This window comes from Eurytemora carolleeae, unplaced genomic scaffold, assembly GCF_000591075.1.
Source record: "Eurytemora carolleeae unplaced genomic scaffold, Eaff_2.0 scaffold240, whole genome shotgun sequence".
Taxonomy (NCBI): Eukaryota; Metazoa; Arthropoda; class Copepoda; order Calanoida; family Temoridae; genus Eurytemora; species Eurytemora carolleeae.
In genome coordinates, this window is record NW_019396183.1 from 132,059 (window position 1) to 148,564 (window position 16,506).

Below are 16,506 nucleotides of genomic sequence, written 5' to 3' on the forward strand. Positions count from 1 at the left end.
ATTTCAATCATTCATAAACCTTCCCTGGGGTCCCTAGATGTCCCACAAAAAATTTGGGCCCGATCGGTTCAGCCGTTTTGACGTTTATTGGATACAAACAGACAAACAAACAGACAGACAGACAGACAAGCCAAATTTATATATAGATTAATCTATCATAAAATGAGTCTGACAGTCTTTCTATTCCCTAGTATTATATGTCTCACTGTGTAGCAAAACAGATAAAAACACATCTTAGAAAACTCAAGACATAAGTAATTTCTTGTTCACTGTTCAAGTTTCATACTAAATTAATTGGATTGACAAAAAAGGCGCAAACTACCGGGTGTCTCTGAAAAAAAGTGTGTTTAGACTCTTTAGACTCGTTGTATTGAGTTAAATAGCGCTATTTAGCAGGCTAAAAATCCTAAACACACTTTTTTTAGATGCACCCCGTATGTTCTTCAATTTCTCCTGTTTAATGGGACACCCTGTGGCAAAAGAAAGGATTTGAGGAAAATAGTCGCACCATAGTTTAATGGCATTCTTTTAAAGGGAATACATAGGCGTAATTTCAAGTGTTGAATATGTCCAATTCACAACGGTACTTTTTAACCCTAAACAGGCTGGGGGGGCGTTGGGCGCCCCCCCTGTAGTTTTTTTTTTACCTAGCACTCTCAAGTTTGACACTATCACCGTGAAATTTTGTGACTTTTAATGAATAGTAATTTAACGGATTTTTTATTAAAAAATTGTTTGTTTTTTAATTTATAGGGTGTGGTACAGGGCCGAAAAAAGTCCTGTCTGGGACAAAAAATCTAAAATAGCCCGTTAATTTTTTTGTGACTAAAGCTACAGATCTAAAAACTATGTTTTTGAAAAGCCCTTGAAAAATGCATGCAGAAACATTTTTGTTAAAAACAAACAAATGTTTTTTTTTACATTTACTTCAAAACAATTAAAGTTTTTCTTTGAGCTGGCCATGAAAAATTGGGCTTTGAACATTCATTTCAACACTATACCTATTCTCTAAGGCCTTTTTCTAGGGGGGGGGGCGCCAAACGCCCTCCCCCAGGCTATACATAGATTCAGACCCCCCAGCCTTTAAAGGGTTAAACCCACTGCTAAGTAACAATTGAGGAAGATTTCTGGGTTACAAAGTATTAATGTTCACCTTTTCCTGTAGGGGATTAATATGATTTGGATTATTAAATTCACTGTCACTATTATTGAATTAATTATATCAAAAATTTTAAGCAGTTAAAAATATTCTGATTTATTTTTCATTTTAATCAAAAAATTTTATTACAATATTCAACTCAACTTGCCAGTGATTTTTATTATGATTTATTAAACAAATTATTCAATAGTTAGGAATGACATTACGTCACACTTTTGAACCTGCCAACACAGCGCCACTTCTGAACCCGCCAACACAGCGCCACTTCTAAACCCGCAAACACAGCGCCACTTCTAAACCCGCCAACACAGCGTCACTTCTAAACCCGCAAACACAGCGCCACTTCTAAACCCGCCAACACAGCGCCACTTCTAAACCCGCAAACACAGCGCCACTTCTAAACCCGCCAACACAGCACCACTTTTGCACCACCTGGTGGCCGAAAATGGCTTCAAGAAAAGAAATGTGCATAGAATAAATTAATAGGAATGAAAAGGGTTTTCAAAAGTTTTAATTTCCGAACAATTCTTATATTAGATTCATGTTTAAATTGATTTATAGCGTAGCTAGTTAGAATTGACAATTATTTATTTATTTGTGCTTTCAAAAATAAGTAGAAAAATGCCAAAGTTTGCATTTTGACCAGGCGTCAATGTAATTTATTATTTTGTTTTGAAAATTTCCAAGCTTTGTTGTTGATTAGAATTGTTTATAGAAAATATGTAGTAAATATGTAAATAAATATGTTCAAAAACATATTTTTAAAGATATATTTTTCATCAATTCTGAATTCCTATAAATGTAACAATTGTAACATGAACCAAGTTACGAATAAATTAGATAATCCATATGGTTTCAACACAAACAAAAAACATGAAAGTTGTTCTGAAGATAATTTAGGAAAGTCTGTCATCCTAGATAAGTAAAACGTTTTACGGATATCATTCTGAATCCGGGGAAGCCCCTCTTTTAACAGAACACTCCTGTATGTCGAGTCCATTAGCGCTTGAACCAATCAAGGTTCAGTCATGTGTTTGTTGTCTATTCTGAACCAATAGAAATAGCATGGCGTTAACATCTATCTTTCTATCTATCTCATTATCCAATCAGAGTTATGAATCCTTCAATCGGCGCTATCATCAGTAAATGGAAATATTTACTTCTGCTGAAACTATAGAGGGAAGGCAATATTATAAAGGTTGATCACAGTATATCTCTCACGCTGGACTAGGGTCAATTTGAATTCGAACCGGACCGACCCCTTGTACAACCCCTCTTAGTGACGAGCAGCAAGTACCGGCCCAACCCCTTGTACCACCCCCCTTAGTGATGAGCAGCAAGTACCGGACCGACCCCTTGTACCAACCCCCTTAGTGACGAGCAGCAAGTACAGGCCCGAACCTCTCTTAAAAATATATACAACGCATAAAGAAATATAGAAAACAAAGGAATTTGTAAGTTAAAATATCTCTTAACCCTCGGTCTTTCAGTACTTTAGTAAAAAAGAAATTAGGAAGCTTTTCAATGTTAAGTGTTCTCATTAGTAGTTCTTTAGTAGCTCTGATATGCTTCACTTTTTCTCCGTTAAGAAAGGAAAAATACATTATAGAAATTAACTTATCCCCCCCCCCTTCTATATTTTCTATTTCCAAAAAGTTGCCACAAACTCCGATTTGTTAATCCGGTACTCACGTAGACCTTGGAGATTTTGTTTGATTAAAAAGTGTAAGTTTGAAATATCAGAGTTGAAGGGTTTCAGTTTCAATTGAATTTTGTTTACCAAATTAAAACTAATTGGTAAAAGGTTAAAAAAGTATTTTAAAGAGTTCTTTCGATAAGAAGCGACAATAAAAGTTCAATTTACGACAGGCATTAATTTTTTCAGAAACACTCTGTAAAAAGTTTTTTAAAAAATGTTAAAAAGGTCAGATTCCACTTTAATCTTATCATCTGATAAGTTTAGTCATGAGTATTGTGCAATGCATTCTCTTTCTCTTGCAAACAAATGCTCCAAGTCAAGTTCAAGTTCAATGTTTACATTAATTTCAAGTCTGCAGATGTACAGGTCTGCAACATTGCCAAATATTTTGCCAACAAAGAACTTTATTTTCTATCAGTATGCCTCCATTTTTTTAATGGCGTCTTGAAAGGAATTTATTGCAAATTTTTGTCCTTCGATTGAATTCTTTCAAAATTCGAGACGGAAAAAATCTTTCCGCGCAATAAATATTTTAGAAACTTCGAGAATAGCTTTATTCATATTTCATGATAAGAGTTTGTAAATGTAAAATATATTCAGTAGTTGGTATTATTACCGTTTCCAATTAAAATTTGGAAATGTATTTTTAACAATTCTTTTTCTGAGAGAAACTTAAGTGGTTGTAATTTTTTCAGTTCTGTAAATTTATCTTTTTAACAAAAATTGAACACAAAGTTTAGAAAATTAGGCTTTTAGGGCGCGCCCCTTTTCCTGAAAATAATTTTTTGCTCTGAAAGTCGGCATTTAAAATAATTTTTAAATTTTGGCGGATTTTTCTTCTTCGAATTTCTAAAACACTATTTTCCAGGAATATTTTTCCAATTTTGATCTTCTCTAAACCTATCCTGGGACCCACAAAAAATCGGTTCGGCCTTTTTGATTTGTTTATTGGTTACAAACAAACAAACAGACACCAAAACAAAGTATATATATATAGATATTGAACAGTTTCACCTAATAAATACATAATTTGAGCTAATGAGCCTTCCTGTATTTTTCCCCTTAGTTAAGATTTACTTTTGCCTGAATTCCTTAAAAAATACCTGGGTCTAATCACCTTCTCTTCTTTCTTTTTGCCTATTTTTACATAGACCGACATATTTTAGTCTGCCTTTGTCAGGGGCGAATAGATCATTTCACAGGGCGGGGGGGGAGGGGGGTGATTTAAGGAGGATTTTTTAAAAAGTACGGGGGAGGGGCACAACAAAATAACTATAATTAAATCTATAAATCACTTTTATCTGAAATCAATCTAAAGCTGGAATTTTTTTTTGGCATCTTTTTCAGAATTTTTACTTTTAAAATTTCAATTTGGTTACGTGTTCTTTTATATAAAACCTTTAAAAATATAATGGACCCTGAACACCATGAACACTCGTCGCAATCTATAATTTTCTAATTTCTATTTTATTACAACCTTTGGCTTTTCAAACTTACAAATTTATAGTTTGAAATATCAAAGTTCTTTAGAACTGTTTTGTGAAGAGTTTTAAGTTTTTTTTAAAATTTGAAACAAAAGTTAAATCCTTTTCACAAAGATTTTCTACCTGAAAAAAAATAAAACCCAGTCTTAAAAAATGTTATCGTAAAAAATATACCTATTACAAAAAAAGTCAAAAAAAAAAATATTTAACCCTGAGGGAAATATGTATCTATATTTGACCTTGAGAAAGGTATCACTGTGAATTAGTAATATTATAGACGTTGTTAGTGAGAAAATACTTATCTAGAAGGAAAAATATTTTTTTTTAATTTTCAAAAATTTATTTAATTAAAAGTTTAAAATTTTGTCTCATATTGATTTTTAAATTTGTGATCCATTAACAAAGTGAGAAGAATTTCCCTTTATTTTTAAGTTCCGGGATTATGCCATGAATTCGTTTGCCTATAATTACACTTGCCATGAATTCGTTTGCCTATAATTACACTTGCCATGGATTCGTTTGCCCAGAATTACACTTGCCGATCATTAACTTTGCCTTATTTCCTTTTTCTTAAAAGTAAAAATCTAACTTAATTTTTCCTAAATTTTTCATGAAAATTCCCAACTATAGTTTTACATACTGGTTCAAATCAGAAAGTGGAGTTCTATATATTCTCAGATTAATTATAAGTATGGCTGTAGAAAATGCCTACTCCATAACAGTTTCTCTAACACGTTTCTATCCAGGAACAACTCAGACTCTCTTGACTATCAATGTCAACACACGGCTATAATCCCATGAACTATCAGCACCACTACCACTGGGCGCGATCTCATTAGCTACAGATGTCAATACGGACACTAGCAATGAATCAATCAAGCCAAATTTCAAGGCAACTATCTTAATTTGTATATTTCAACGAAACCAAATTACTCTTAACAACTCTCTATATCAACTAATGTATTTTAAATTTATATGTTCCAAGTTAAGTTAATAGACGTAATTACAATTCCTACGTCGTTATCTATATCACGTTATCTATATATGATTAAGACAATTATGCTACGTATTACAGCACAGTTGAAATAGGCTTAATTTAAGATGTACATTATTATGTATCACATGATTAAAGATAATCATGCTACATAGTTATTTACATCACAGTTGTAATAGGCTTAATTTAAGATGTACATTATCATATATCACATGATTAAAGATAATCATGCTACATAGTTATTTACATCACAGTTGTAATAGGCTTAATTTAAGATGTACATTATTATATATCACATGATCAAGCTAATCATGAAGTGCAGTTTGAATGAATAATAGGTTTTACGTAAAAGTTTACAAACGTAAATAGTACAACGTACTGCAGGTTTGCAGAATACCCAATATTTATTACATGGAAAGTGTACCCATAATGGAAAGCGTAATTAATGGCAATTGTTAATTAAAGTAAATGCATATTGTGGCAATTGTATTTATGGAAAACGTATTCATGGCAAATGAAACGATTTTTTCTCTTACAAGTGAAAATATGTTTTTTTCTTTTATTAAATCAAAACTTTTTTATTTAAAAGCTTTTACAAAATAATTTATTCAAAAGCTTTCACAAAGAAAAAGTACATTAATTTTAGAGAGAATATAAAACCATAAAATAATTATTTTCAAAAAAAAACTAACAGAAAAATAAAAAAAACACGATATTTTTACATCCACCCAACTGCCCACTCATTTTTTTGTAAAATTTCTAACAAAAAACTTTTCTGTTTTAGAAATATACAATTTTTATAAATTTTATTTAAAGATGTCTTTAAATCTGAATGACGCAGCGATGGCCGGAAACTTGGAGGAGGTTCTTATCAGGTGTGTTATATATATGATAATTGCAACTTTTAAAGTATTTTAGAATTTGTTAAAGCATTTGTGTCCTTTATTAGAGGAATGAAAGCATATTATCAAGTGACCCTTCATGCAAAGATGACATATGCCCGATTTACGGAACCATTGAAAGCACTACAGTCTCAATAGAAGTAAATATTTCCATTTACTGAAGGATTGAAGGATTCATAACTCTTATTGGATAATGAGATATATAGAAAGAAAGGTATTATTCCCATACTATTTCTCTTGGTTCAGAATAGATAACAAAACACATGGCTGAACCCTGATTGGTTCAGGCGCTAATGGACTTGACATACAGGAGTGAAAGCTTTTCTGATCTATTCTGAATTCCATATCCTTGTTTTTGTTTAAACTAAAGATTTTCATTTGTGTTTGCCCATTTCGTGCTTAAACGAAACAATCAAGAAATTCACAGAAATGTTTTTATCAGATTAAGGTTTCAAGAATCAATTGGATACTGTTGTAAATCTGACACGGGCATTGGCATCTTTGCACGGAGGGTTACTTTAAATAACGCTTACAGCCCCTTTAATGCATAAAATTTGTAATCTCCCCCCCCCCCTCAATAAAATTAAATATTTTCTGTGTCAAAATAAATAATCATGAGAAAATTATGTGATGAAAAGGCATCTATTTGATGTTTTATCAATTTTTGCCTTCCCCACCCCTCTTGTAATACCTTAAGGTGCGCCTCTTATATAAACAATGTTTAGGTTAAATCTTGGAGAGGATGTGAATCAGAAATATTACCCAAGGTAGTATTATAAAAATATTATAAATATATATAATTTATATAATATCCAAATATATAGTCTACATGATAAAACAAGACATTCATTATAATGTTGCCTATAAGCCGGCCAAACGGCTGGACCGAATGGGCTGAAATTTTTAGTGGACACTCATGGTAGCCTGGGGGTGACATAGGCTAAAAAAAACTTAATTTTTTTTCTTCAAAGTTTTAAATTTAATTTTCAAAATTTAAATTTTTTTTCGAATGTTTTTTAGTTTTTTTTCCACGGGCAACGCCGTGCCGTTCAGCTGGTATAATATATATATATCTTAAATCAAACTTTTCTTATACATTTTTTCTTTATTAACATGATACGTGATATCAGGCATAATTAAAAAAAAAATGTTCTCCAAAGTTTGTCATATTTATTGATATTGTCCTTGTCCATTCACCCTGTCTATGGTTAACTCGGTATGTACAGGGTGTCCCAATAAACATGGTAATTAAGAAACAACTTAAAATTCGTCTTTGATTTCTAATATTTCAGGCATGGCAAAGAAGGTATAAAAACGTGGCTGAACGTCTTCCGAGCTTTTCATAAAAATTCTTAAAAACTGAAGATATTAGACATCATGACAATATTAGACATCATGACAATATTAGACATCATGACAATTTTAATTCATTAAATAAATTAAACTTCGTACAAATTTTGCAATATCTCCGTCAATTTTGAAGAAACAAAAATGGTAGATCGACCACATATTAAAAATCTTAAGACCCGGCGTTTTCGATATCGGATGTTTAAACTGGAATACTGCAATAAAGTGTTCACGAAAAATTGCCGCGTTGATCGAAGACGATTAGAAAGTCGTCACTTAATTCCCATGTTTATTGGGACACCCTGTACAATAATCAATCTATAAAATTATAATCTGAACAAAAACCTGAAATAAATAAAATAGTTTTTGGGAGAAGAAAATTTAAACAATTTAAAAAAAAAAATTTTGAACCGTTTTTTAGCAATGTAAAAACTGAAATCGTGCATTATTTGATTCGCCTAATTGTAAGAAATCCAATTAAATTTTGGAGAATAAATGGTCTGATTCGTTTTATAAAATGGTCGTTTTTGCAAGAATTTAGCCTAGTTATTTTACCTTAACAGCCCCTTTAAATTTCATTTTACCTTAACAGTCCCTTTAAATTTCATTTTAACCAAATGTAAATTCTTAAAAAGAGCTTTTCCAATTTATCTTTGTTAAATTATTAAATAATGGAAAAAGTTAAAAAATTTTCTTTTCTTTTCTCGTATTTGTGTGTGACAAATTTTATGCATGTTTTGGTCTTTAATATGATATTAGGTATTTTCTAAGAGTGATTTGGCTTCCTCTCCTTAACCTTGCAAGACTTTATATAAAAATCTGTCTCAGCCGCGGCACTCTGCACCCTAACTTGCTCTAACCGCAGTGCTCGGCCCCCCTAATATGTTCTAACCGCAGCGATCGGCACTCTAGCCTGTACTAGCCACAGCGCTTGACCCGGAAATTGTCTTAACCCGAACTAACCCTCAAAGAATATATTTATCGCGAGGTTGTTTAAATGCTTGCGCAAATGGATCCTTATATTCATTTTTAAATACAGATTTTTCTTTTAAACAAATTTGTCAAAAATAGATGTTTTATACGAGAAAGAATTTCTAGACTTCAACTTGTTTGCTGCACTTTAAAGTGCATGAGTGATGTGTTTTTTTATGGAGATTTTTTATTTCTTTCATTTAGGAATTGAGTCTGATTATCTAATCCGGTTGAATAATGAATTCTGCAGATCAAATAATATAAATTTGAAATTTAAAAAGGTGTACACTATCAGGCTGCAAAAAAATATAGGGATTAGAAAATTTTAGTTTGTGGGAAAGACTCAATTTCATTTATGTTCTGAAACAAGTTTTTTTACTTTATTTTGCATTTCTAAATATGGGCTTTCAAAACAAATTTGTCAAAATTATAGATGTTTTGACAAGAAACAACAATTTTAGACTTGAAGTTGTATGTTTTGACAAGAAACAACAATTTTAGACTTGAAGTTGTTTACATTCCATGAGTGATGTATTTTTTAATAAAATATATATTTTTTTTCAAATTTGTCTGTTTAGGAGCAATTCATTATCAGTTTGTTATTTTTCTTTAATAATCAATTGGTAATTTTACCTATGAAATATTATTGCTTTTAAAAATGGTAAATAAATGCAGCATATAGCCTAAAGCAAGGACCCCCCCCCCACCATCCCCACTTTAAACGGGAGACATCTCTAAATTTTGAACAATTAATTTCCTCTGACAAAGTATAAAATTCCTTTGAAAACATTATCCAGATCATAAAAAATCCTTTTAAGTGTTTCTAAGAGAATGTTCATGCTTTCTAAACATACGAACGTTTTAACTACTGTATAGTGACAAATACTAAATTTTTTAATCTTAAAAGTTTTTTTTGTGAAATCTTAACAGATGCATTAAATTTAAAATTTGAATTTCCCCGAAAGGATACAAAATATGTAATAATGTTTAAAATATATTTAAAGATTAGAAATTAGATTTAAGCTAAAAAAGGTTCATAATAAACATTATTGAATTATTAAAATGGTCTCTTAAAAGGGATTTAACTTCTTTTATCATAAAAGCAATACATCTCCATCAATATTTAAGGCACAAAAATGGCAGACCACATTTTAAAAATCGAAAGATATTTCGGGGTGTTATTTGTTTTGAATTGTGTTAATGAAAATGCCGCGTGGATAAAATATTTTATAAAATTCGTCATATTTTTGCAGCATTATTCTCAGAATTATAAAAAAAAATAAGTTTTTGCCACAAACTCTAATTTTCTAATCCCTATATCTTTGTAACCTAATGGCGTAGACCTTTGATATTTCAAACTATAAATTATGTTAGATTGAATAATCTAGGTGTGAAATATCAAAGGTTTACAACATCTGGTTGCAAAAAAATAGGGATTAGACTGTTTGAGTTCTAACACCCTAGAAACATTGTGATATTAATTTCATTATGATTGCTTTTTTTTTAACTCTGTTCATATCCTTTAAACATTTAATCCTATAATTTTTTAACTTTAATAATTTATTCTAATTAAATTTTACATTATTTTTAAATTTCAATATGATATCAGATGGAAACATTTTGAAACTTCTATATTTCTTGATTTTCATTCTTTCTTCTTGATCGTCCATTCCTTGTCCATCCTTCAATCATACTTTGGCTAATTTTGAAAAAAAAAATGATTTTTTTGGATGTTTTCTGCAGCTAGCCAAATTGCAGAGGCAGAACTATTTTTTGGAGCCCTGTATCTATATTCTTTCTTGTTTGTTGTTAAATTTTGCTTCAGTCATGTTACTGAGTCAACTCCTGTAATCCTATAATTTAAATTACAGGGTTACCCACAAGAATAAGACTATAATTAGACGATCTAAATCTTTTTAAATATAACGATTCACGCACCTCTGACCCTTTAGTAAAAGTCTGACCGCGTCAATCTTGTTGCACCGGGTAGTCCCTATTCAGCGTCTGCTTTATTTACCCAATGCCCGGGCGATACAGTACAAATTGGGACTGGAAAGGTTGCCCTTGGAATTAATAGTCAAGTTAAGTGTTCTGTCTCACGTGCAGTATGTAAATGGTTTATATACAGATTTGACAAAGAAAGACACAAGTTTACAGTCCCAGGGAATCGTAATGTTAAGAAAATAGAGAGTAAAAATTCCGTACAATCGTCTCTGAAGTCTTATCCGTTGTGAGTAACCCTGTCTATAAACAACATTTGAGAGAAATGTCCAAGAAAAATGTCAAGTTAAATTTCAAATATTACACACGTATTAATTCAACTGTGAACAAACTTGCAGCAAAAATTCTTTTCTTTTAACAGTTATAAAGGGGGGGGGCGACAGGGGAGCTATCCATTATGATGCTGTCAAAATAGTAACAAATGTTCTAATTTTCTTTCGCAAAACAGAATTCCGGACATGAAAATGACCGGCTAATTAAGTATCTGTGCAAATTTGTAAAAATAAATCTTATGAAAATCTTTTTAGAAAAGTATTCGTTTGATGTAGGCAGGTGTATTGCTGCGTGCATGAGAAGTTTTTGTAAAATATATTTTCTTTCTTGAATTAATTTCAAGTGACATGTTTTAACCGTTATACCAACGGCTTTGACATAACAATCAGGTTGTAAAGATATAAGGATTAAAAATATAAGAGTTTGAGGAAAGTATAAACCTTTCGTTTCTAAATATTGAAATATATTATTGGACTTGTCACTAAGAAAAGATGTCTAAAAGTCTACAAATGCTTAGTAAGCCTAAGTTTTTGAGTCAGACAGAATCACATTAAAACCCTGACCGTAGTCTTGGGTCTGCAATTTAAGCAATATTATATCTTTATGTTTTCCAACTTTAAACCACGGTTTCAACACTTAAAACACTGTTAAAACACGGTTTTAATACTGTTAAAACACTGTTAAAACACGGTTAAAACACTGTTGAAACACTATTAAAACACTATTGAAACACTGTTAAAACACTGTTAAAAACACTGTTGAAACACTGTTATAACACTGTTGAAATACTATCAAAACATTGTTGAAACTCTGTAGAAACTCTTTTAAAACACTGTTAAAACACTGTTAAAACACTGTTGAAACACTATTAAAACACTGTTAAAACACGGTTAAAACACTGCTGAAACACTATTAAAACACTGTTAATAGAGAACAAATTTTGAAAAACACTATTTAATCCATTACCCCGTTAAACAATAATTTTAAATCTATCTTTCATAAAAGGAATTTTCCTCAAATGAAATATGTCACTTAAAGTGACGAAATAGCTTTAAATCTCTAGTCTCTACACACGTCTCGTTTATGTTAATAGGGTTTAACTGTCAATTTAGCACAAAAATGTTAAATCTCACTTTTGATTTTTTAAATTTTTAATTTAATTTTAATTTCAACTAACTGTCTTTTTTTAACTTGATTTGCCCTTACTTCTTTTTGCAAAAACTTCCCAAAAATATGGCAATAAGGAAAAATATTGATTATTAAACAAACATTTCTTCTCATCTTTTAGTTCACAAATCTACGATTATTGATGCATGTTAAGTTTTATGATTAAAAACAAAAATAAGAATAATAAAGAAATGCGAAAAAATTGTCAACGCAAGTTTTAGGGAGCATGAAATTTTGTGGTATTTTAGCAGTTTAAAAAATTGTTGATATTAATGCAAATATTATCTAACACCCTGTAGGATTAGCAAACACTAGTTAGGTCGTTACAATAATAATATTACAAAAGAAAACAAAACAAAGATGTTTGTATTTTCTCTTCATAACAATAATATTATTCTGTTCTGTCCAGGATGGAAGTTAATGATTACATAATTCAGAATATTTTTATAACTATTATAAAATTATTTAGATACTCTACACCCCTCCATGACGCAGTGTGCTGTGGAAGGGAGGAGGTGTGTAAACTATTGATAGAACGAGGAGCCAATGTAAATGAGTTGGATTATAAGAACATGACACCTCTTAAACTTGCAAAGAGGTAATTATGTTCAATTAGGTGTTTACAAGCTATGATTCATGATTCATCCTGTTTTGCCGGATATATTCTGTATGTAAATAATCTCTGTTTGTCTGTGATTTTAGTTTTGTTTGGATGTACGATCATAACTCAGATTCAATCTGTCTCAAAGTTTAAATGGGGAACACGGGAAACCCACAGGAATGTTTGGAGTTTGAAAATTCTAAGTTGAATGGATTGACTTTATAGAGGAAATTCCAAGCAAAGTTTAGTTCTCAACCAAGTCAACAAGAGTAAAATAATGCAATGTATCTGTCAAATAGCAATATTTGCCAAATACCCGGCCTTGCTTGGTTTTATTAGAGAATTAGTCTCAAGTCTTGTTATCAGCGAATCCAGGAATCCGCAAACTTTAACGATGAAAACCCGCAAAATACAATATTAAACCGGTTTAATAAACCGTAGCATCAACTTAGATCTTAAATTAGTCTCAATATAACAGCTTTGAACTGAGTCTTACTTTCCAGATTTTTTTAAAACCGCGGGCTCTGGATAAATACTCACACTGGACGAACCAGGGCTGATCGGATCCTTTAATCTTAATTCTATAGCGTTATATTCTGTACATTTCATATCTTTTAACTTAAAAGTTATTTTTTATACTTTTTCATTGCAAACGATTTTGCCAACAAAAAAGTTATAAGAGAGAACGAGAAAGATTAAAGTTAAACAGGTCAAATTATGATCAAAAGTCACAAAGAGCCAAAATTTGTCTGTTATGGTCTGTTTCGATATTTGAGAATCTTCTTGTTTCTTGGGGTATTCATGTCGTTTCAAATAAAAACAATTCCATAATTTTTTTTCTCGACATACATACTATTTAAAATTCACTAAGTTTTGCTTCACAACATTTTTTTATGTCTACTAATTGGACTTTTTAGCGTAAAGTTTAAAAACTCTCTTTTTTTGTTGAAATTATTTTTGCAATGTTTCCCTTTAGGGAAGAAACTGGAAAAGCAAATATATCAATTGCAAAATAATTTTCTATTTGAGATTTTCTTTTTTTCGGATCGTGTTCGCAATTTTTTTAAATATGCGTTCTCTTTTCAGAAAAAGTCCTTCACATAAATTCACTTTTTAGTACATAGCAGCATTCATTAAATTGCTATGATGGGGGACAAAAATAAGGGCAATCATCATCATCATCATCATCATCATCATCAAACTTTTCAATACTTACAATACACATGCCTTTGTCAATAAGATTATTTTAAAATCTTTCTTTGTAAACTTGCTTTCGCAATTTAATTTATCAAAACATCAAAATGTTGCACAGTAAAAAGGGAAAAAAGCGAAATATTTATCTCTTTAATAAAAGAATTATTAGCAGAAAGATCGGTAAATATTAAGTTTCATTTACAGTATTTGTATATGATTCTGTAACCCGATAAGTCAAATAATTTCTAAAGTCAAATATTGCTTTTCTTAAAAGCTGCTGTTCAGCTACAGGGTGTCCCACGAAACATGACAGTTGGTGAATAATTTAGAATGTCTTTTTCCATAATTTGTTAAGTTGTTTGATACAATTACAAAAATAAAAATATAATATGGGAGCCATGTTACAGAAAAATTGATTTCAAAAACCTTTAATATCTTATACAGTGTATGGAAGACGACATTCATAACTATTTATCAAGTGTAATGTTTCGTGGGACACACTAAGGAAGGCAGTTAAAACAAGATCTCTTAATCATTAAAAAACACGATTTTATTTAGCTTGAATTTCTTTGTGGAAAATTATATATTACTTTTCCAGATTTCCAGTTTCGTGCTGTTTTGCTAATAGGATAACTTTCTTTAGATAACCTACCCTAACTTCTCCTCCGAATGTTCTACAGACTTTAAAAGGGACTATAAACGCATTTCCGGCCAAGGGACCCTAAAATTATTTGCATTTCCCTTTTATAACAGGAATAATTCAACCTCGGCTGATTAATTGCAACTCCCTTGCTAAAGTAACTTGCGAATTTGTTCTGTAAGACAATGAAAGAATTTTTTTGAATTATTTCTCCGATAGATGTTTCAATACTGTCGTTTTAAACGATCATGCCATCTCTCTGAATGATTCAGACAGAGCTAGACATGTGACCAGTTTATTGCACTCTCATTGGATGGAGTTCTTGTGACATAATACGGACTTATAAATATTATTATCAATTATATCTATTAAAAATAAAAATAACAATTGTAAAATAATGATTGGAGAAAACAATTAGCTTCCTCTAGGAATATATCTTTGATTTCAGATTGGTTGCGTATTTGCTGAATATGATCTGTTTTAACTTTAAACCAACCATTTCTATACAAAATTTTATATATATGAACTTTCGTATAAAATTGACACAGTTTTATATCAATTTATCGAGACAGGAACACCAGATAGACTTTTCATGGGTCGCAATCAAGAGCTAAAGTGTTTAGCTTTCAGCCCATACCCCCTTTCATTTTTCCTGTACAGTCCCTTTAAGGACTTGAATTCCTATGATCATATTTCCTGAGACTTTATCCCCATATTATTTAAGGGAAAAAGTCCCCGGAATATAAAACTCGGGACTTTATTTCCAGTGACATTTTGACCTAGGCCTTCGGAAAATTGGGGCTTTTTCCCAGAGAGGATTAAGCAGAACATCAAAAATATCTACGCGAAATTTTAGCATAATATAATTGTTTTTAGGTACGGACAGGATGCCATAGAAGTTATGCTAACAGCTGCGGGAGCTAAGGAATTTAACAAATTTAAAAAACTAATCTTTAAGAAATGACACATTGTACACTTTTTTCATCTGATTTCGCGCGCTAGTAAGAAAGTTTTTAACTATAAACCTTAGAATTGTGGAACGATTTAAAAAAAATAAAATAATTAGTTTTCCAAAACAAAAACTTCTAATTCATTCATAAAATTACAAGAAAATTTGTCAAAAACTATATTTTAAATCATTTTAACGCTGTGAAAATATCTTCATCTGAAGGCCAAGAATTATTTTGAATCCTTAAGCGTGAATTGCAATGTGCTGAATAAAATGCTGATTCCGTTTTGATAAATTGCCGAGGTAAAACCCAAATACTGAAATGAGAATCAATCAAACCAATCAAAAATATTCCTAAAAATGATTTCCTGCAAAGTCGATATGCATCTATTTTAAATGATCAAACTTTTCGGGAATAGAAGGGATTTTTTTTAATCCTAGTTTCTTAACTTTAAAGAAAACACATATATTGACCAATTATACATATTTTTTTGCGTGGTTTTTTTAGCGCATCCCAACTTTAGTGTCATTAAAAATTCTTGTGAAATTTAATTGGCAAAATTCTGCGTAATTCCTTGGTACAGTGTGTCGCCAAAAAAATGAAATGAAAAGAGTCGTCATTTTGATGTTAAAAAGAAACGGTGATATTTTGTTTCCGACGATATGAACGATTTCGTTCAGAACAAGACAATTTTGGGTTAATTTATTAAGTTTATAAAAAATCGAAAATCTACATATCGTATTTTGAAAGCGCAAAAAAATGCAGACCACATTTTGAAAACCGAAATTTTTAAATTAATAAATTTTTTTACTGATTAATTTTTTAGGATGTGCATCCACCATGGGTGAGGAAGGCGTCAAGACGAGAGCTAGCAACTGCTTAAAATACGAATCAATAAAATCAATCAATTTGTCAAATTGATTTATAAAATATTCATTCCGGTTCTGTAACATGATAATAAATGATCATGAGAAAAGTGTTAAAATCATGTCATACCTTTTTTATGTATTTGTCTTTGAAATAAATTCTTTTAAGAAATCCTGAGGTCGTCTTCTAAACATCTGAAGTTCTAAACTCTGTTTTAGAGTCAGAGTCTTGACCGATTTTGATTTGTTAACACTCC

General features: G+C 30.9%; 1 protein-coding gene across 1 annotated transcript; it reads left to right on the top strand.

Moving 5' to 3' along the window:
* The first annotated feature begins 6,101 nt into the window (after positions 1-6,101).
* On the top strand, positions 6,102-15,414 carry LOC111697487 (26S proteasome non-ATPase regulatory subunit 10). Its single transcript, XM_023467508.1, has 4 exons — positions 6,102-6,211; positions 6,964-7,005; positions 12,468-12,596; positions 15,310-15,414. The coding sequence occupies exons 1-4, from the start codon at positions 6,153-6,155 to the stop codon at positions 15,395-15,397; spliced, it is 318 nt and encodes a 105-aa protein (XP_023323276.1). The 5' UTR covers positions 6,102-6,152; the 3' UTR covers positions 15,398-15,414.
* Positions 15,415-16,506: the final 1,092 nt, after the last annotated feature.